The sequence below is a fragment of the Pseudochaenichthys georgianus genome, chromosome 5, assembly GCF_902827115.2.
Source record: "Pseudochaenichthys georgianus chromosome 5, fPseGeo1.2, whole genome shotgun sequence".
Taxonomy (NCBI): domain Eukaryota; kingdom Metazoa; phylum Chordata; class Actinopteri; order Perciformes; family Channichthyidae; genus Pseudochaenichthys; species Pseudochaenichthys georgianus.
In genome coordinates this window covers 9,701,140-9,724,058 of record NC_047507.1, presented here as the reverse complement: position 1 = coordinate 9,724,058, position 22,919 = coordinate 9,701,140, and the positions used below count along the sequence as shown (strand labels likewise).

Below are 22,919 nucleotides of genomic sequence, written 5' to 3'. Positions count from 1 at the left end.
ACTAATTCTTCCAAATTCACAGCTTAAATATTGAACTAACTTTGTACCAGTACTGTACATACATTTCAATACATACAGGTTACACACATATGAAGAGGAATAAGGGGCCAGACATCTGGGAACGTCTAAAAGTACAATGTAAACTGTAGGTATTTTAGGTTTAGTAATTTTACAGCGTAGCCTGCATCCTTGAGTGCCACACACTAACGCTGTGTCTCAATGGAATACTCTTGTTAGCACACTTCCTGTGAGCAGTGTGTAAACTTTGACCGTGTAGTGTTGTTTTCAATTGCACAGGGCTGCTGTGCCCTGACCGAAAGTGACTAGCACTGCTGTCAGCTAGCTAGCTAGTTCTACGAGCTAGCAAGTAGTACAAGCTACTGTGTTGGCTTGTAGTGTAACTTCTGTTACGTAGCAAAGATGGCTGTCGTTGAGAGTGAAAGCGTCCAGCATTCCACACTTCCACCGACTTTGACATTTATTTTGTGTAGATTTATTAAGTGCTACAAAAATCCTTACCCCATACTTTTTCTTGCTCAGTAGGTATGTTGTTCACCCAAAAATGTAAATAGGTACCCATTAGTAAAATAAATAACTGTAGTATAAATGATTTATTAATGCCCAGATTGTTAACCCCTAATTTCACATCTCATTTGCAAGCATCGGTACGTTCTCTAATGGTAAACCGATAGTACACAAAAGTGTGAATTCAGAGTAATTGCCCTTTATGCCACGATCTAGAGTGTTAAGGAATGAAAGAAAGAAGAATGGAGAAAGCCTTTGATAGTACCTCTACTTCACTTTAATCGTAACCTTTTCTGGAAATGAACAGAAATCCAACAAATCCATAAAAAATTAAATATTGACATAACATTATAATGAAGTAACAATAAATACAAGTAATTACATAAATATACAGAAATCTTCTTGAAACACAAACTAATACTGCCATTTGTGAATAAGAGACATACATTATGCTTATTTCAAGAGCCTGTTGATACGGTGTTAGGTTGACCTCAAGGGGTCAAACTGGTCTGAATGAAAAATGAAGTTAAAGAAGAATGACAGGATGTGCTTTGTTAATACTGTGTCCTCTGATTTACCGCTGCCTTGGAATCACTATAGTATTGGTATTGCTCGTCACAAGCGATACCTCTCATTAGTAAATGATGCATGGTAATAAATGTTCTCACTGCCGTGTTAACAGGCCCTTAAAATAAGGTGTGATGTCAGTACAGACATTTATGACCAGGAGGAGTCAACTGGGAGGGCTGCAGGCAAAGGGTGCTCCTAACCACAGATTCTAGATCAGCTTTGACTGTCCTCAACAGGATGGTGAGTATTACAAGGGGGGTTAACACACACCCTGGATCTGTGTTTAGGACCATCAACTGCACTGGGTAGCCGCAACAACTCAAGCTTAATCTTAGCCAGGCAGAATCCCTCCAGTGCAAGGGAGAGAAAGATACGGCAGGGGGGCAATCATAACAGAGGCTGAGGTAGACACATTAGGTTGGCTCAGAGTGAGAGCTCTGGATACAAAACACTAGTAACTTCCCCTGTGGTTCGGCTGTCAAACATTTTAACAGCCGATTAACAGCCAATCCTCAAACATCATTTCATTATATCTGTGATACACTTTGCATTAAACGGATCAATCTGACCAATCCACTCACTGCTCATGGAAAGATACAAAGGTACAGGAAAGGCAGTATCAAAAAGCAAAGTGCCATAAACACCAAAAACGTGATGGTTCATTTTTGATATTTATATCTCACGTCTCCCTTGTGTGGCCAAAGCACCGCCGCAGTGTAGGTTGTCATTGTGTAATGGCTAGTTGAGTTGTGTTGTGTTCCAAATGAGGTATTGTTGAGCATAGCATATTTAGCAACTCCAAGTTCTTACTGTACAAAGAAAACAATAACTAACACAATATAAATACACTCATGTCAAGCATCTTTGGAGCAGAGAGCTTTAAAGCTATTGTTTTGGTCACACTAAGGAAATCTGGGTCAAAACCCTCTGGAATACAACGGCTATTAGTACTAATTACCACAAACCCAGTGAGACATTTTATTTTACAGTGCTAGTTCAGCTGCTGGTGCTGGTGTTTACTACGGTTACTGGACGTTTCAGGGACTTTAGAGTCAACATATTCATGCGTCGTGTCATCTTTGGGGCAACACCACGGTTTGTTTCAGAGCAGAGGGTGAATACATAAACTGTAAAATAAAGTGTCTAAATAAGATTAGTAACTTCTCTAAAAAAAACACATGTGCCTTGAGACAGATTGAATTCTTGATACAATAGCCATTTCAAAGATGTATATATAACAAATATGTATATATAGTACACAGCCCAAATACAGTCCTATGTAGGTTGGTGCTCTTAAAGTTCATAACAGAACATTGATTACATTGTGGAGCACCGTATAATGGAAGTTATGGGCCATTCTTTGGATAATAAAAGAAGAAGGCATCATACTGTATATTCCTGATATACAAAAACATTCATCAGTATTTGCATATGAACAAAGATTGGCTAAATGTGCGAATACAAAAAGCTAAGACACAAAATAAACCACTTTAAAAAGTTAATGCTATATACAAAAGATAAAAAGGAAAACAAATATCTCAATAAATTATCTTAAGAAACAATATTTTACAAAACTAACTTTGATTGTGATACAAAGTGATCCTGAATTTGTTCAAATACTAACACAAGGCTCAACAACAGTTTTATGGTAACTAGGACTGACAAAAATGTTCTTGCGGTCACAGCTGTCACTGAAGTATGTTTGAAAAGGACTTTTTGGCAAGAGCGCATATCTTTGCTGTTAAAGCACAACAGATATTCACTTTCCGAATGTCTTGAGGAAACGTTGACCATTCCCAGGCACCAGAGAGGGAGCAGGAAGTGGAGGAGGTTAAAAGTAGAAGAGAAGTGGGAATGTAATTTCTCCAGCGCAAAAGCACCAAAAGTCAGAGCCCATTGAAGACTGTTTGTGAAAGAGTAAGACTAGAGGTTTTGGGAAAACAATGTGAGGTTGAAAAACAAGGTATAGAGTATTTTTTACGAGCGTACCGAGCTCCATGGGTCTGTGCTCCAGTGGGGGCTAGACGGGCACGGCTGAGTATTGCACCGCTCACGATCTGGCGGCTTGTCATGGATCTCGCAGCTCAGATCGTTGAAACGCTCGCCGTTTGGACGCTGACAAACCACCAGCCTTGTCTTTATCCCACCTCCACATGGCTTGGTGCACTGAGGGAAGCAGGAGGAGAGGTTGTGTTTTACAGGTGGGTATGGGGAAAAGGTATTTGAGTGTAAAGTAAAAACTAGGGCCATTGCTGCACGTGATTTATATTCGAAAGCCTTAGCTGAATTGCAATGCATTGGTCAAATGATGTTTCAAACAAAAGTGCTGATCCCACATTCTGAAATGTTTTCTTAAAGCCGGTCCATGATCGTTCAGAGAGTACACTGTAATCTAACCAATCAGTGAGTTGGCGTCGGTCTTACCTCTCCCCAGTTGCCGTAGATCCACTGTGGACAGGGTCCTGACTCACAGGACCGTTGCTCATTGGGCTGGCTGCGATCCTCACAGCTGTTGGCAGGGTAACCGTTCTCGTCCTGGCACACGACTACACGCCGCTGGAAACCTCCTGCACATGTGCTGGAGCACTAGTGTACAGAGGGAAGAGTGCACACGGTCAAATAGACGGCAGTGTATAGGTGTAAATAGGTCCCAGGGGTTATTCTACTGTACATTATTTACATTTCCTTAAGACATGATGACGCACAAACACACACTTAAGTATGACTCGTGGCTGCAAAGTATCAAATCAATGTGTCTTTGAATACATGGCTAAATGCAAACATGAGTTGTGTTTTTGCTGCTAGCAGAGCCCATACTAAGAGACAGGTTATTTTAAACGACTGGCCATATCTGCTGCTATATTAAAATACATATCCTCAAGACAGAGGCAGGAAGTGACACCAGAAATAGCTTCACTCACTTCCTAGAATTATTTGTAGGTCAAAAGTTATTTTAGTAGAGAGACAGTTTAAAAACAACAACAATTGAAGTAAAGGGGTCCATATGAGGGACAGCCAGTGTCTCCTGTAATCCCGTGGTGTTACATCACAGTAATTAAAAGTCTCGTCTTAAAAGAGACCAGGGCCTAAACAACAGACTCACACTTCATGAGTGATTGTCAAAGTGTTTTGGTTACAGTGTAGGAGTTCAATCACTTAAATATCTTCAAGGACTCTTAATCTCACTTATTGTATAATAGCTATCTCGTACTTGTCTAATATGTTCACAAAACAAACGGGGAACCATCGTGTGAAGAGTTCCCACCAGTCGCGACACCACATCATGCTAGAAGTATGGCGCTGGCACTTTCTACTTCTGGCGCTCTTGTTTGAACCACACTCATCTACAAACTCAACCTTCATTCTGATCTCAACTACACGCCCGTCAGGTTTTGTGAAAGCATCTTGCACAGGTGTGATGCCATTTGGGTGAAAGACATCTGTCCACATGCACCTGGCAGTGTATTAGTAGTTCCAAACATGTCGCTGATGACGATGACCTAATGTTTTATAAGAAAAATATATGTTAGAGGGGGTAGGACCAGAAAAGTTTTTTTAAGCTTCTTCTTGCCCCTGTTGAACATGAACAGAGACTATCTGAACATTATTATTTTTCTTTTTTTTTCTTTCTTCGTTATTTTTTTTTTTTTGGTACTTTGTTATAATTATTAATCTGAGTGAAAAAAAGAAAAAAAGAGAATATATATATATATTATTGTTATATTTTTTTGTTTCTGACATGTTCAATAAATTGACTAAACTAAAAAAAAAAGTTCCCACTGCAGTAGGTTTCTCCAAAAGCACTATGTTACCATGACGACAAGCACACAGACTCACAAGTGGACATCACTACCAGTGTCCCTCTGGCTCATATTTACTGAACAGACGTTACAGTGGTGTGATGTGGTGCTGCTTTGTGGAAGATGCCTTACCGCTCCCCAGGGTCCGGTCCTCCATTGGTGGGATTGGCTGCGGGGCAGGTTGTTCCTGGAGCTGCCATTTGGAGAGGACGGGAAAGGTCGGGACTCACTGGAGCGGGACGGGCATTGAGACATAGCACAGTCCTGCTCTGCACGAGGACGATCGTCGAGGTCACACTCATTAGAATTCATCTCCTGCTCGCTGTAGTTGACACACTGGACCTCCCGCATGGTCTTCCCCTGGCCACAGGTCACCGAGCACTGGAAGAAGAGAACATAAGTGCATATGCAATGAGACATAGAAACACATTCTTGAAGAAAACTGTAATTATTAGATGGTGGAGGCAAGTCGAAAAGATCAGCCATTTATATCGACCTGCTATCGGTATGAATGGCTTCAAGTGGGCCATCAGACCTGCGATTTCAGAGGTTTGACCATATTGGAAACAAATAATCGATCACAGGTGCTATAATAACTTTAGGGTTATGATATATTTACCATGTTGAGTATGCACGGGCAAAAAACTCAGCTACAACATGCAACTATGTGTGGTGCTAAAACGGTAAAGGTTAAGAAAGCCTCTCTCTCTCTCTCTCTTTCTTTATCCTTTCCAGGTATTGAAAGATCTTACAAGAGAAACGAGAAGCCCAGATGACACTCATCTTCAGACTCCGCTCCCTTTTCCCCTGTGAGTCCGGAACAGTGCCTGAATGACTGCATCCAGCTGATCTCAACATACAATTACATCCCCTCACTGGGGGGCAGCAACTAACTCCCGATGTATTACAGATGTCTGGCGATGCAGTGTCTCCTTAAAGGACCCACGTTCAGATATATTTCTTTTTAGGAAAGAAAAAGGCAGAACTTTATCCCAGCACTAATGGCGTGTCACGTAGCTCCTCCCTTACGGAGTTCACTTTCTGTCTTGCATAAGGCGATGTGTTATACTTATGCAACAGCTGTCTACTCCAGAATCCCACCTGGGATTACACTGTCCAGATGTTTATACTGCTGCGTCACAATGGAATGCCTTTCACATTACTTTAGATACTGCAAGAAGGTTTTACATACAGCAAGTCAAAGTGTATGATCGGATACTAGAGGAAGCTGTGGATGCCACTGCACGACACATGCTATGGGTTAGTACAACTAGTGTGCATGTGTGTGGCTGGGATAGGCCCCTGAAATCATTTTTGGCCTTGGGATGAACTATTTCCATTTGGGGGGGGGGGGGGGGGGGGGGGGTCAATGAGTGTCTTTTGCTTTGTGGTACATGTGTGGGTATGTATGGTGACCAGACCTGCAGTCTGGCTGTAATGTATCACAAGTATTCTGATGAGAAACATCTGTAAACCAGACTGGAGCCCCTCACTGTAGCCCCTTGCATCTCCAGAAACGTTTGCCTCACTACACACACACACACACACACACACACACACACACACACACACACACACACACACACACACACACACACACACACACACACACACACACACACACACACACACACACACACACACACACACACACACACACACACACACACACACACACACACACACACACACACACACACACACACACCACACACACACACACACACACACACACACACACACACACACACACACACACACACACACACACACACAATAATTGTCAGTGTAGTTAACAAATAATATAGAGGATACTGAAATCAATCAATCTTGCAGGAAGAAAAACATCTGGATTGCAATATTGACCGCACATCATGAAGGTTAATCAACAGATGCAGTTCTAATGGAAACAAGAAAAACCTTTTTTAAATGTGAATTAATTTCAAACCTTTTTTAAATGCTGATTTCCTTTGAAACAACAACACCTGGCTCGTATACATGTCGGTGCATCTTTTTTAAGTTGTCATTTTAAACAGATAAACAGTAACTGGGTCTTACCGCTGACCATTCCAGCACTTTCCACTGTCCGCAGGCCACTACCGAGCACACTTCTCTGGCAGGGGGTTTTGGGAGGTGGGCGCACGCTGCCTCCTCTGCCACACCACCCTGGTTGTCACGGCAACTCACATAGCGCATACGTGTCCCTTTGCCACAGCTGGCACTGCACTGTTTTGCAGAAGAGAAAGGTTAAGAAACTGGAAACCAACAAGAGACAAACAGAATGAAGATGTGACCGGACCACCAACCTGGGTCCAGGAGCCAAACCGCCACTGTGTTTTGTGGGCCTGGTTGGAGGGGACTTTAGTTCCTGGGGGAACAGGGTGGCTGCTGGGACACTGGGCCAGTTCACAGTCCTGTGGAAGGGAGGACACACACACCCATTCATGCAGTGATTAACAAAATGAATATACTGTAACAACATCTGTCCCTGACCACGAAATACCATGAATATCAGAGACAGCTCCTCTGACACGGGACAGTCATTATTAACTTAAACTTTATTCCTTTGGCTCTATGTTTCAGAGTAGTCGTGTTCCCATCAAGCCTTTGCCCCAACCTTACCAAAATAACAAGTACAGGGTCCGCCCCGTCAGTTAAAACTATGGATTGTGGCAGTAAGCCACTCAGCATAAAGCCCTGATCCCTGTCATAACAGGTCATAGTGGAGTGGTATTCAGGGCTCCAATGCCCATGCTGGCGTGGTTGTAAACTCCACCCCTAATCCACTCCCTTGTCTCTCACCTTCCGCCCTTTCCTCTTCCCCCCCAATGCCCTCTGACCCCCAGTCTCTAGGAATGAGGGCCTTAATCAGGTTCATAGGATCTGAGTAGGCTCCACATTCCTCACTCCGCCTCCTGATGGAAGCAAATAGTCCTCATGGCAGCATTTAGATCAGCTCGACGCACACTTCCTGTCAAAGTCACATTGAACATGTATAACCTGGTGTGTGGAAGTACATCTTTTGCCTCAACCGTCCTCCTCTCTCTATTCAGACCTCCACCCATCGACATGTATCTACCCTTCTTTCTCTCTAAGCCCTGCTTGGTGGCTGCCTGGTGGGACTGGCGGCTGGTGGCCCACTTCATGGCTGGTTGGTTGGAATCACAACGAGGTGGGGCGACTGCTTCGGGGTCACTGGCTCTGTCGGCCCAGGCACCGGAATTAAGAGCCGCTGCGACTAGAGGGGGGCCTCATTCTGAGTCTGCATGCTCAGCCCTCTGAAATGGGTGTACGCCCCGCGCTGACCAAACACAACTCTGATTCAGCTCCAAATAGGTTCCTTTGGTGTTTCGGTCTCTTTTTGTGCGTCGAGCACTTAACAAACAGATGCACAAGCAGATTTAGAAAAACAATTCCACATGTAAACCTGATGACATCTATGTCTGTATCTGTAAGCGGTGGAGGATAAAGGAGCAATATATTTGTAATTGTGTACATCACTAGCCCGATTTAGTATTAGTAGTTTATTAAGCATTAGTATCCTGTGAGATAGGGTTGTTTCGGCCTGTGGTAAAGTGTCCAGCTCTATTGACATGAACATACAGGAAAGTTTCAAGCGTACTTATTATACAGATAGATAATAATCGATAGTAATCAGAAGAATAACACACAAACAATTTGGTATTTCTTTTGGGGATTCTGTGTGACAGCTGTGTGTCTCTCTGTGGGGACAGTGAGGCTGGTGTTACCTCCCCCTTTTTCTCTCCCTCTAGACGAGGGACTAGATCAGACAACATAGCTTTATTGAGACCAGGTGGAAATGAAATGTGTGCGTTTTGAGTGTCAGTGCGCATGAATGTGGATGCTTCCTTCTCTCCACACAGTTTGAGACTAAACGGTGGCTCTCACAGCGAAGCACAGATAAAGAGATTGTGGGCAGTTGGGAGAAGTGAAAGAAAGATGTTATCGAGGGTAAGAGGACGACAGGAAAGAAAGAGAGAAGGCCTTACCTGGGTGTCAGTGGGTCGGGTGGCGGCATTACATTCAGTGTCGTCCATGACAGTACCATAAGAGCCAACGACACACTTCACCGCTCGCATCTGGTAGCCTGGCCCACACGAGGTAGTGCACTGGGTTCAAAGGGGGGGGGGGGGGGGAACATTAGTAACAGAGCGCAGAGAGAAAACTTAGGAAGAGGCAAGCAAATAGCACAGAAAAACAAAGATGTTCATCTGAGCCAAGAAACTAATCCCCCACACAAACAAATTCAAAAACGGTACACCAGGCTCAGCGGATAAAAAGGCTTATTCTGCGCTCCACCCTCCGAGAGAAAGCTTCAAGCGGGGTCTCGCAGATCAAATACACGAGGAACCTTTGCCCATATACATTGCACTTGTCTTGTTTCCACTGTAGCCAAGTCAGAGGGCACGACTCCACGCTCCCTTCCGCCTCACTGCCTCCAGTGAAACAGGGTCAAGCTTGTTTGGCGGCACCTTCAACTACAATTTGACAACGCTTCATTAAACAACTTCAAATATACCTTAACGCGCGCACATCCTCTGATGGGGGGGGGCACACACATATCTCACATTTTTGGGTGTTCAGTTCTCTGTGCACACACACACAAATGACTCCTGCACACACAGACACTATATACTGTATGCATAACCCTATATAATGCTTTTGTAGAAGAACACGCCCACATCATCCGTAGCTTCTGTATATTTATGTTGGCAGGATGTGCTCTGAATCTAAACGGGCGAGAGAAGAAGAGACAGTGCTAAATGATTTAGCTTATCCGTGTCCTCCCCTTCGTTTACATCTGGGAATCATTCATCAGAGAAGCAACAGTAATTGTAAGCTTCACATTTGCCAGGGTAGACCTCGATATTGCCTGTGTATAAAATATGTGACTATTCATGAAGGTTCTAGAATAGCCTCTTAAAAGTCTTGGGGAAAAAACACCGATTCTTCATTGAGATAATTGTTGTATATCAGGTCAACTGGCCAATCAGAACGCTACATTGTAATTCCCAGTTTAGACCAAACAGAGTGATGTTCTTTTCATCTGTTCTGAAATAAACATTTAACTTTACACCAGACCCATATGTAACAACCTCAAACAAGGTGTATGTATGAATAGGACTCACCTGTCCCCAGGGTCCGACCTGCCACGAGGCACACTCCGGTTGCTGGCACGTCTGCACGGACTCCAGTTTAGGTGAGCCACAAAATCGGTCATCTAGACGGTCCTCACCAAACTGACACCAGGTCTGACGGTGCTTGTAGCCTTTGCCACACGTCACGAGGCACTGGAGTAAAGGAACATTCAGGTTTCAGAGTGAGATATGTGGACAGCATGTTGTTACATTGAACCTGCTGGAATGCTATTTCACGACAGAGGAAGAGATCACTTGGTGTGGAGGAAAGCACGATATGCAGATTACAAAAGAAATAGTGGTTGGAATGAACGAGAAGACAGGGCCAGAGAGTGTGTGTGTGTGTGTGTGTGTGTGTGTGTGTGTGTGTGTGTGTGTGTGTGTGTGTGTGTGTGTGTGTGTGTGTGTGTGTGTGTGTGTGTGTGTGTGTGAGTACAGTGCATAAGTACACAGTGCAGTGGAGGTGTTTGTATTTATCAGCACCGCATGGGAGATCTAAAATATTCCTGGAATGCAGCACAAAGCTTTGCGAGCGCCTCGCTCTACAATGTGTAAACTGTACAGCAGTTAAGTCGAATCTTAGCCTGCAATCAGCAATTTCCCAACCCTCAATATAGTGAGAGGAGGGGGAGAAACTCCAGCAGGGAGGCATGCACGATCAATTTACATTTGACCCACATCACGGCTGGCTTAAAACTATAGTATTTACATGATTTCTCTTCATATTGAATAAACATGGCCTCCGAAAAAGAAATGACATTCCTCCAGAACATGTGGATATGCACAAGCTTCCTGTAACTATACGCTAAGTCATCATTCCTCGCGTTTTCTATGTATGTTGCTATAAATTAAGAAGAGCATATCTTTAGAGAAACATTAAGTGCATTTGTTTTTAATCTACTATATGTGAACATCATACTTTGGACTGGGCAATGAGAACAGAATAGGAGCTGCACTGACCTCAGACCAGTCCCCAGTCTTCCATTGTGGACAGAGGAACTCATTGCAGGGTTGGACGGTCGTCTTGTCCCTTTGACTGCATTTGCTCTCATCCCCTCCAGCCTCGGCAGCTTTCCGACACACTGCCCCGCGGCGGCGGTTGCCTCCACCGCAGCTCTTGGAGCACTGCGATGCAAGCGTTTGAACGTCAGCTCGTGTAAACATGCAAACACCACCGGTGATAGACTTTGACAAACATCTGGATTATGCTCGCACACAAACCCGACTTTTCCCACAACTATTTTACCTCAGACCAAGACGAGTACTCCCAGCCGCCTGGGTTACAGTCTCCATGGCAATCTTCCTTGTCATCAGGTTTTTGCTGACTGCTACAGTAACGGTCATCCACCTTCTGGGTTTTACCATCGTCACGGCTGATTTTGGCACAGTATATTTCCAGGGTACGGTATCCGGGGCCGCACTGGGATGTGCACTCACTCTTACGAGCCACATGCCACCTGCGTCGAGGGCAACATCCTTATCAGTATTGTTCAATGATTAAGTGAAAACTAATTCATTGATTGGTTAATAATAAAGGCTGGCTGAGCTGGCAAAACTAACCTGAGTTCACACTCAGTGTTACAGGGCTCGGTGAAGACAGCGGGTCTTGTTGCACCGTGACACCTCTGGTCTGACACCACCGCCCTGTCCGACTCTCTGCTACAGAGGATCTTCCGCTTGCGCTCTCCTATAAAGACATCACGACGCTTGAACAGCAGGTACTTACAGATATACTTATATGAACTTATTCCTAAACTCAGAAAGAAGGTTGAAATACTGCACCCATGCGAATATTTGTTTGTGTTACCTCCATGAAGAGATATTAAAGACTTTTGAACCCAGTACACATTTTGCACCATTTGTTTATCAATGAGAAAAACAAATACATATGCAAAGCTTATGACTAGAGTTGCAATCAATGATTGAATAACTTCATCATCAGGTGCATCTCCTTCAACTGCCTCACCTCACGTCTTTACGGTCCTCCGTGTAGTTGTCTGTGTCAAAGCTCAAGTACAATTGATAAGATCATAGGATTGCCATGACTACCTGCAGCAATGTTGGCGTGCTCTACCTTGGCCTTTGAGTTGAAGTCCCAGCATCTAATCACACCGCACCAACTTTACACGAGTGAGATTTAAACCTCATGTGGCTGCGGGAAATATATTCTCTATCAGTACCATGTTACCAAGTTCTCAGAGCTCTGTGTGCCGCAGACGGCCAGAAAATCAAAAGTAAATTGAAAAATCAAAAGGTGCTGAAGGCAATACATGTTTTCTGTTTATCCTGCCGTGTGAACTCATCGGTTTCTCTTTGGAATTGACTGTTGGTACTTCGAGCAGGGTAGTGTCAAAAAGTGGAAAAAGACATTCTCAGTGTTTGAGTCATAACACACAACAGGTTTTCGAGTTTACCTGCGATCCGCCTCTGCACGCCTACACACCCCGACATATCCAGGGTCATGTCAAAGAAGGTAATCGGACAAAGCACACTACGAGGTTGAACTTTAATCACTTGTTCCAAACCTATATGTCTAGCATGAAGCTGTCAAGTTTAGCCAAACAATCCTCTCCCTCCGGCTCAGCAGTTCCCACGTCGGCTCTCTCCGTCTCATCTCTTTTTTACTCTCACCACAAGATCTGTCATCGACCACTCGCACCACCTCACTTTGCCAGACCCTTGGTGCCTCCCCCTCACCTTGGCACAGTCGGCTGCACTCCTGCCAGGGCCCATAGGCATCCCAGAAGAACTGCTGAGGTTTGTCTTCTATGGGGATGTTGAAGGAGTACCTAACATCTGGGTTGTAAAGATTCCCCACAGACAGCACCTGGGGATTAGGCAGGCAATGTGATATGCATTATATTACAGTAGGATCATGAGTTTTAGACATCATGCATAGTCCACTCGTTCTTAAGTAAAGGTAAAAACCTTTGAAGGTCAAACCTGTAGAACTAACATTTGAAGTGGCTGGATAAGGACAATTTACCTGGACAATGATGTCTTCCTCGATGCGCTCAGTACAGTTGATCCTCTCGATGACATGGTCAGAGCCACTGTACTCAATGACAGCATTTCCTACTTTGATTTCCCTTTTGAACATGCTGACCACAAACTCTCCATTAAGCAGGAACTCTCCACGGCTGTTTGATATGGCTGCAGAGAGAGAGAGAGAGAGAGAGAGAGAGAAAACACTTGTTTGAACCCACGGAGACAGAGAGCCAAAATGAGTGGAAATTCGATGTGAAATTCTTAGGATGACTTTAAACAAGCTAAGTAAAAGAAACAATAGCTCGATTTTTGCATTTTACAGAGCACCTGAGCAACACTGTGACATTTTCATTAACAGTAAGGCACATGCAGTAGGCAGCAGTCTTTCGCCCCGTCCACACTACAGCTTCGACAGCTTCAAAAACGGTTTCCAACACGTCTGCCCATTCACTTTGAATGGGGTGACGTCACTTTTCGCCGAACTGCATTGTGGGAAGCAGAGCGGACCTTTCCTGGCGTTTCAGGCTGCAAAAGTTGAGCAATGTTCAACTTTTGAAGCTTCTGAAGCTTTCGTGGAAGCGTCAGCCAATCAAATCATATGCCAGTACAAGCTCTAGTCTAGCCAATCAAACCGCTGCTTGTGTGTCAGGGGCGGGAGATTCATGTGATTGGTTGTTGGTCGAGCTTCCCACACGCCCAGCTCCAAGCTTTTTTTGAAGCTGTAGTGTGGACGGGCCGTTATTGGGGTAAAATAATCCTCTATTCCCGGAGCAGTCCCATCCATGGGCATCCTGTTCTGTTCATCAGCAGTCTGCTGCACTCATTCGCCCTAATGCGATTATGGAGTTAATTTCCTGCCTTTACTTTCCTGGCCATTTCACACATTACCTAATATGACCGTGGAGAGCGGCCCTCATTGCATCAAAATCGCTTCCAGTTAATGACTGTGCCCACATAAAAACACACATAAAAACACACACATAAAGGGTGACAACTAAAAAAAAACATGTTAATACGTTTACAGGGCGGCATATAGTCATGCATAAAGGGAAATATACAGACATAGAGACAGAATAAAGGATACACATATGCAAACATACAGTGCACTTACAGTACAGACACACCTTAGTTGACCTTAATGGAATGGTAGCCAGAGGGCTATCTGAGCTCAAGTATTAGCATGCTTGTGCCAACAAGACATGCACACTAACAGCTGACAAAGCAGCCATATCCAGACAGACATATCGTACAGAAAGACAAAAATGTACAGAACCAAAGAACATGAACAGCTGCACACACACACAAAATACAAAGGCCTTAAAGGGGAAAATGCACTTTTTGATGTCTTTTATACATAAAGATGTGTCCCCGGTGTGTCGGGGAACTCACGCAGCGTCAGAAAATAAAACCCTCTCTCTTTTCCTCCGTAGCCAAATCTCTAAAAACGGGGGAACAACGGAGCTAATCCAGATTTGTGTCCGATATGACGTAATATCGGAAATGTGGACCCACGGCCCTATCAGAAACGTTGCTATCAGAAACAATGCCCGACTGTTTTGGACGTAATTAGTCGGTGTTTACATTAGCATCGCTAACACTCAGAGCTAACCTGTACTGGAGAGCATGTGTGTGAAGAAGCAGGAAGTAAAAAGGAACTCACCTTGTGGGATAACCGGCAAGAGAGAAAGCCTTTGAGCTCCAGACTGTTTCAGAGAGAATCCTTGATAATCCATGATACGGAGTTTCATCACGGCAGTATTTAGTTTAGACAGTAGCTGCCGGGTCCCGCATGAGCTCATACCCTTCCTTTTTTTCTTTTCAATATATATATATTTTTTAAAGCTTTATACCCCAAATCAGCGCTTTTGAAACAGGAAGTGAAATAGAGGGATATGAGGCGTGGCTAGAATGGGTGATCTGTTTGGTATTTTGAGCAAAACACTTCATAGACATGTTTTTTATATATTTGTATATATCTGAGACCTATGCTATTGCCTAAAAATAGCATGATAGGTGCCCTTTAACACCAACTGACCTAGCTGGAATGGTACCCAAGGGCCGAGTTCTGGCTCATTATTGTGTTAGCATGCACACTATACTTGAACTCCTTGGGTTTGCAGTTAATGTACTTAACAGCCAAAAGCTGAACATTAATCACAGAGAGCATATTGTTTAAACAATTGCTAATATTTATGTAAATGTAGAAATACAATGAGAATATGCCAATTTCTTTGAAACAAGGTAATGGAGGTCTTACCGAGGTAGTTGTCATCCTCCGGCTTCCCTGAGTAGCTGTGTTGACGCACATCTACGTTTGTAGCACCACTTGGTATTCGCACAACATCATTATAGCCTGCAATTATGAGTATTTTGTTTAGATCATTAGTACACTCTAGTTCTCTGCCTATGACACAGATAACTAAGCACATGTGTTAGTAAATGATAGTGTAATACAAGAGGCTATAGCTCACCATACTGGACGATGTTAAAGGTGCCTGCCACAGTTTTGCAGGAAGAGTTGTCACCTCCGCACACGCCACACTTGTCCCTCCTGGCTTTAGAGTTTAATACATGGTCGCAGCCCGCTTGCTGTTCAGTCGAGAGGTAGAAATGAAGGATATGTATTCAATATAAAATAGGACAATGCCAGGAGTAATGTAAAGACTTACAGTAGAAAAGATAGTGGAACATGTGGAGGATATAAGGGAGAAAGTTGAGAGGGATGTGCAGACAGTATAGGACAACGCACAGGAAGGCTTAAAGAACAGAAAAGGCAGACTCATTGAAAACAAAACAAAAGAATACTTTGTTCATCTAACACCATGTAATCCCTAATGCTATCCAAACATTCTGTTATATTAATATGCAAGATAAATGGACTTTTACTAGGCCAGTATTTCTTGATGAAATACTGATCGTGTAAGATCAAGTCAAACCCGGGGACTCATAAAATTGTTAAATGACAAATTGAGTCATGGCCATATCGTTGACACTCATCTGAAAGAAATGTCCACATAAGGAATGACATGACATGTGCTTCCACATTTTGAAGGCAGATCAAGAGCCGCATGGATAAAATCCACTTACTAAGGCCAGGGAGGCCACTTACTGAACCACAACCAAAAGACTGTGTGGTTACCAGTTTACACAGAGAAACCCACTGATTCTTTCAAGAAGCATATTGCTTACAAACTAAAACTCTAACTGTCAAAGGTTTGAGGCAATATACACAATCTGGTTTGGCAAAGTACTGAAATGCTTTTTGAAAAAAGCCTCACCCTGCACAGGCCCTGGACACAGATGTCGTTGGTATCGGGTCCACACGGCGTGCCGTCAATGACCCTGTCCCTGAGCTGGTAGTAGGCCGTGCTGCCTGCCACCCTACAGAACAGCTTGCACCGGTCCTTCATCAGGACTGAAAAAAGAAGCAACAAAGAGACAAAAACACTGAATAATAATGGATTATAACGCCTAACTAACATTATGTGTCTATTATGCAAAAGGGGTTGGCAAAAGAAGCAAACAGGATGCCAGGGACAAAAAAAAGGATTCTCACTTCCGCTGTATTTGGGCACCCAGCGAACATTTGGAGGTAGACCGTTAATGTTGAAGTGCCTGCCATCGAAAGCCGCGCATTGTTCCTCCCGGAAGTCCTTCGTCTGCATGGAGCAGGGCTCAGAGTTACAGGAACGAAACTTCATTCGGCGACCCACACAATACAGTCCTCCATTCTTGGGCCTGGAAGCAAGATTAAGAAAGGGATAGGGACAGTGTTTGGTTAAATAGGTCAATATGTTAAGTGGATGCTAACCACTACAGGTCAAACATTCACCTATTCTCCATTTCTCATCACAAACCTAGAGTACTTTTCAGATACAAACTCATTCTCGTCATGCCCAATTAATTGTCTATACATCTATTAAACTAAGATGCAAGGCCACACATGGAAATTGAGTGATCTTTTTTCCAAGAAACAACCCGGTAAGATCTGCTATCAGAGGGCATCAGTTGATGAACACTAGCTATGAAAAGAATTCCTTTAAGGAGGTTTGATCTATGGTACATTGACTTTAGCAGCTAAGATGGAGACAAGGTCCACTAGGCATGCGTGACTACAAAGAGAGGGACTGCTCACACGGGTCGGTTGCATTCGCGCGCAGCAATCTTGATGCCACCTCCGCACGTCCGAGAACAGGTACCGAAAGGGCTCCAAACTCCCCACGCCCCCTCTACAGGTGCAGCGTCATGCTCTTTGGCTATACATAGGCCGTGTTTGCAGTGCTGCAACGACAAAGACATGTATGAACAAATTCATGAAGAGACATGAATTAATTAATTAACGAAGAGAGAAAGAATCGGAGCAGAAGGAGTGAATGTGGTCAGCAAGTGGAAGAAAGAAAAAAAGACAGATGTCCAAGACAGAGAGAACAGACAGAGTGAGCTTATGGAATGGTATCCATGGAACTGGCAACACATCTATCTGCTCTCCGGTGCTTTGATGCTAATCTGGGAGAAATTATACAGTGAAGTAAATAGAAAAAAAGGAACTGAAAAAGACATTACACGGAAGGGTCTGTCTGGACAGGAGACAGGAAAATGTCACGCACAAAGTCAATAAATATATATCGCTCATAACTGGAGGATAGTCTTGCTGTGTTCAACAAACAGACTCCAGATTAAGTGTTTAGTCTGGAGTACAGCATGACATGGGATGAGAGATTGGGGCACTCATGAGAAAGGGCGTGTGTGTGTGTGTGTGTGTGTGTGTGTGTGTGTGTGTGTGTGTGTGTGTGTGTGTGTGTGTGTGTGTGTGTGTGTGTGTGTGTGTGTGTGTGTGTGTGTGTGTGTGTGTGTGTGTGTGTGTGTCCTCTTAGGCCTCCAGGTCGCTTTCATGTTCTCTCAGTCTTAGTGGCAGGAAGCCAGGGGTTAGTGAGAAAGTCGTAATTAAAAGCTGCACTAAGAGAGTCGACTTGAGAGATACCTCCATCATGTACAACTTCACGCCACACTCTTACATGCCAGCCATGTTTAATTACTAGAGTTTACCATGTGTCCATAATCCATTTTTTCCATGACTCACTGGAAAGGTTGTTACATCAAAATGGTCAGAAATAAGTAAGAAATGTGGTTAGAGTATAAACAGAACCATATGGGTATTTAAATGTAATGTAATGGATACATATGTGGCTATCCTGTGTTGTCGAAAGATGTTTAACATGTTTTTTATCTTTAGACATGAACAACTTAAATAAAACGGATTTTGAACTCTTATTTCTTGCTCCTGCCACTTTTCCTACCTTCCCAGGAGAGCATTCAGTACCGTCTGCCCACGGCATGTGCTGGGTCCTGCAGCCCCGCTGGGCCCCCTCTGGACTGGTGCACCACAGCCTCCTACACTGGGTCTGGGAAATAAACAAACACACAGCGTTAACCTTGAGATTCCACATACACTGAACACAAATATAAACGCAACACATTTGTTTTTGCTCCCATTTTTCATGAGATGATCTCAAAGATCTAAAACATTTTCTATATACACAAAATAACCATTTCTCTCAAATATTGTTCACAAATCTGAAAACATCTGTGATAGTGAGCACTTCTCCTTTGCCGAGATAATCCATCCCACCTCACAGGTGTGGCATATCAAGATGCTGATTAGACAGCATGATTATTGCACAGGTGTGCCTTAGGCTGGCCACAATAAAAGGCCACTCTGTAACGTGCATTTTTGCTTTATTGGGGGGGTCTGGGGGGTCCGAAAACCAGTCAGTATCTGGTGTGAGGGGTAGGGGTAGGGTTAGGGTAATGTTGTGAATCGAGTGGCCCATGGTGGTGGTGGGGTTATGGTATGGGCAGGCGTATGTAATGGACGGCGAACACAGGCCACTCGATTCACAACATTACCCTACCCCTAACCCTAACCTACCCCTCACACCAGATACTGACTGGTTTTCGGACCCCCCAGACCCCCCAATAAAGCAAAAATGCACGTTTCAGAGTGGCCTTTTATTGTGGCCAGCCTAAGGCACACCTGTGCAATAATCACGCTGTCTAATCAGCATCTTGATATGCCACACCTGTGAGGTGGGATGGATTATCTCGGCAAAGGAGAAGTGCTCACTATCACAGATGTTTTCAGATTTGTGAACAATATTTGAGAGAAATGGTTATTTTGTGTATATAGAAAATGTTTTAGATCTTTGAGTTCATCTCATAAAAAATGGGAGCAAAATCAAAAGTGTTGCAAGTCAGACAATCAGGAAAAGACAGGGCACGTGAATGTCATGCTAATAACGTTACTGTTGAAGTCTGTCAAATGTATGGACTTCATTTGGCACACGTCCACATTGTAACACAACATGCCAGAAGGTGACTCTATATATACAGTAAGACAACTTACAGTGCTTAAGAGTATCACATTTATTTTGGAGACATTTCTGCAGTATGCATTTCATCAACAAGACCATACTAAAGTGTATGGATGGTTTGGTATGATGATTCGAGCCTGATTCTAGGTCCTATATATCAGTTACATTTGTTGTTATTTGTTTGCATCTTAGAAAAAACTATCATTAAGTTGTTTAAAGTGCAGCATATGATCAAAACAGAAGAGGCTTCCCTCAAAGACCCACACGTGCAACATGGCAGTTTGGATTTTCACACAGACTTCACCTACCATATATGGGCACACCTGCGTCCCCTGCCCAAATATCAATTCACACTGTTTATTGACATTGTAGACCCGTCCAGGCAGCTGCTGCGACAGACTGTACGGTCTAGAAGCGGGCTCGTCCAGCAAGCACTCACCATATCCTGTGCTATTAAGAAATACAAATTAAATGACTTAAAGAAAAAAAGGGGAAAAACAAAAGACATAGACAAACGGAGAACACACTCAGTACACCTGGACATTTTTTACTGTACATTTCTTAATTTCTTTACTAGTTTCTGTTTATATTCAGTCAGTTATTTGTAATTGGGGGGACCTCAAGCGTTGGGGACACATGTATATCTTTGGATAGTGTGGGTGGATAGTTTCGCAAAATAGATTTTTGATAGCTGCCAGATACACTTTGTGTTACTCCTTCCTACAGTAGGGGGTCCCTGATGTCTTTGGAAGCCCGGAGACATGGTGACTGTTTGTTTACATTTAAACCTAGAAATGTGGCTGTGGCTGCCAAAGTTGGAGTAAGAAATGCATACAGTATTCATACACTGCAGTCTGTGTGTGTTTGTATGTTTAATGGATGTGTGAAATCTCTGTGATAAAGTTGTACAAACACAGTATTTTAAAATGGTATGTTGCCAGGGTTTTAAAACACTATTAAAAAACTTCCACAAATGCACATCCTATTTGATTCAAGTAATTTAGGAACTTCTCAGCAGAAATGCTAGAAAAAACATCTACAATATCTAACAATCCTGAAGAAAACAGTATGACATACTCAAGGAACTCTGTGATGTACTTCTTGCTACACTTTGACCACATCCAAGGATTTGTGTTGTAGTTAAGCGTGGGCGCCATCACATGCTGCTGAATCTTAACTCCATCCTCCTTACACTTGTTACTGTCATCATGAGGCATGTTGAACCTAGCACAGAGAAAACAGATACAACATTAAACAAGAGAAATACATTCCGTCTCCCAGTATTTGGCTGACATTAACATAACAAAAGCCAGTATTAATGTTGATGACAGCCTTCAATTTGGACGTTTCATAACATAAGTATTTTGAACCGAAATAGACAAGAATCAAATAGAAACATGTTTGTTTGTGCTTCGGTGCGTTTCATTGGTCTGTGCACGTGTTTTCAATCCTAACATTGATGATATTTCCTCTGTCACTATAAAGTTGGCTTTGGTAAAACCCATTCATGGTTGCAGCTTAAAATAATACAGAACATTTGTATTTCCTGAGTGCGGGGTGTTTGGAATGCAACCAGCACAATATTGAATTATATGAACATTGGGCAATAGACCAAGCATAATAAAAAAAATCAGAGCAGCATGAGTATACGAGAACAATCAAGCCTCTGCAGGGTGAGTAAATAGGATCCTGGTTGGCGGTGGACAGGTACAGCAGCGCACTGCCCGCAGCCCTCCCTCTGAGCTACTCAGCCCCCCACCTGACAGGTACCATCTAACACTGAGCTCAAGCATGTTGTCACCGCTTGATGCGGATAAACGTGGATGTGAACAATCCCACCTTTTGTTTAGCGGTTAGAAGGAGCATTCGTTCGAGGTGATGAGGGCTGTTAAGGGCTGTAACAGTCTCCACCGGCTCTGGCTGACTCAGGACGCTGGACAACGCAGAGTTTGCTGAAGGGCAGGTTTCACTACATTTCTGAGAATCTAATTTTGTTTCCCTTTACCCTCAAAATGAAAGGAACGTCAAATTTGAAATATAATCAGAAACACACCAAGGCATCAGCAAATAATGGGAAAACAAAAAGGAATGCACTGCTGTTTCTGTTCCAAATAAGCAGGACTCCTTGATCCCCATCTGCTGGTTAGCGAGCATCGACTCCGAGAGACTTTCCATGTGTCACTGACGGAAACACTTCCCCCAACCAGGAGCAGTGTCACAGTGCTCAAGTTAAACAACCAGTGGACACATGCTGCGCTTACACATGGCCAAGTTCATGGGCGATGGTGAATGCGGTGCTGAGTCCATTGTCCTCACTGATGCTGCAACTCCTGTATGGATCGCACACCGTCCCCAACTCTGCCAATCCTTAAGAACAGGACAACAAAGGAAGCTCACGTCATTTCTGCTCTTTTCCCATCATGATGTATCCACCAGAAAAAGTAAATATTATAATTGATTATATGCTTTGAAGTCTACGAGCACATTTAAAAACAAAATGCACGTACCTAATGTGTCACACTTGTCTCTTGCTCTGCAGATGTCCTGCCTGCGGTGGATACACAGATAATGGGTAATGGTCAGTGGCACTGCACAAGACAAGGACACTTCCCCTTTGATTGATTGGGGTGCTTCTCATTTAGGTTCAAATAGTAGATCAATTCATCAGGCCTATGGAGACAATTTATTCCCTTTCTTTTACGTAAATGATCTCCAAGAATTTGAACTTGGACAATGTGATTTGGTCAGCAGCAATTCATTCAATAATTCTATACGTTTCGTGCACCTGGTTATTAGGATGGCAGTGTCATGATGGGAATGATGGTTATCATCCAGGAGGTTCTGGCTCTGCTGCCAAATGCAGAAGTTCTTTAAAGTAGTCTGTGCATTAAATGAAATGACTGGACCTTCCTGAGAACAAGCAGAGAGAAATGATTAAAAGGAATGATGACACTGATCACCACATACTCGATGTAAGTGAGCAAGTACATGGATCCAAACCAGTCAGCAGTCTTACCGGCTCGTTGTTTATTATGACTAACTTTACAATCACAATGTTAATGAGGTTGCCAATGCTGGGGTCCTTGTAGATGGACGATACCTGAAGAAAATAATAAAACATGAGCTGAATCCTCTGAATGGAAATGTTTTCAAGATGAACTTATTTGTGTTATGCGGATCAATATGTAACAATATGTCCCTTCACTCAACCAAGGTGAAATGTGACACAGTATATGAACTGGGACATCTATCATGGGCTGCCTGCCTGCAGTTTGTGCCGGGAATTTGGTTGATTGAAAGATCAAGTTGATAATGGCCCGAGCCCCTGTAGAGAAGGCAAGCTTTGCCAAGAAACAGAATATAGGTCATCCTAGCCTCCCCCCCACTGTTGGCCCCAGACGCCTGAGGAAACTGGTATTTGAAGTGGCCGCGAGTATGCGCTCTATGTGACATACCTGAGCTTATTTTTAACATTCATCAAAGCTGTCAGGCCAACTCTACTTCGA

At 43.4% G+C, this 22,919-nt stretch overlaps 1 protein-coding gene across 2 annotated transcripts in view; it reads right to left on the bottom strand.

The window, feature by feature from the left end:
* Positions 1–22,919, bottom strand: part of adamts9 (ADAM metallopeptidase with thrombospondin type 1 motif, 9) — a 48,087-nt gene that overhangs the window by 19,923 nt on the left and 5,245 nt on the right. For both annotated transcript variants that reach the window (XM_034082866.2, XM_034082868.1), the window contains exons 5-28: positions 22,430–22,513; positions 22,199–22,323; positions 21,921–21,961; positions 21,675–21,780; positions 20,491–20,637; positions 19,722–19,863; positions 18,340–18,444; positions 17,178–17,323; positions 16,599–16,780; positions 16,321–16,457; positions 15,514–15,631; positions 15,300–15,395; positions 13,041–13,207; positions 12,752–12,881; positions 11,615–11,741; positions 11,301–11,511; positions 11,015–11,179; positions 10,046–10,207; positions 8,906–9,025; positions 7,202–7,309; positions 6,954–7,121; positions 5,028–5,276; positions 3,520–3,681; positions 3,085–3,261 (exon numbers count right to left, since the gene is read on the bottom strand). In XM_034082866.2, coding sequence (XP_033938757.1) covers positions 3,085–3,261; positions 3,520–3,681; positions 5,028–5,276; positions 6,954–7,121; positions 7,202–7,309; positions 8,906–9,025; positions 10,046–10,207; positions 11,015–11,179; positions 11,301–11,511; positions 11,615–11,741; positions 12,752–12,881; positions 13,041–13,207; positions 15,300–15,395; positions 15,514–15,631; positions 16,321–16,457; positions 16,599–16,780; positions 17,178–17,323; positions 18,340–18,444; positions 19,722–19,863; positions 20,491–20,637; positions 21,675–21,780; positions 21,921–21,961; positions 22,199–22,323; positions 22,430–22,513 — 3,375 coding nt within the window. The remainder of the gene's footprint in view (positions 1–3,084; positions 3,262–3,519; positions 3,682–5,027; positions 5,277–6,953; positions 7,122–7,201; positions 7,310–8,905; positions 9,026–10,045; positions 10,208–11,014; positions 11,180–11,300; positions 11,512–11,614; positions 11,742–12,751; positions 12,882–13,040; positions 13,208–15,299; positions 15,396–15,513; positions 15,632–16,320; positions 16,458–16,598; positions 16,781–17,177; positions 17,324–18,339; positions 18,445–19,721; positions 19,864–20,490; positions 20,638–21,674; positions 21,781–21,920; positions 21,962–22,198; positions 22,324–22,429; positions 22,514–22,919) is intronic.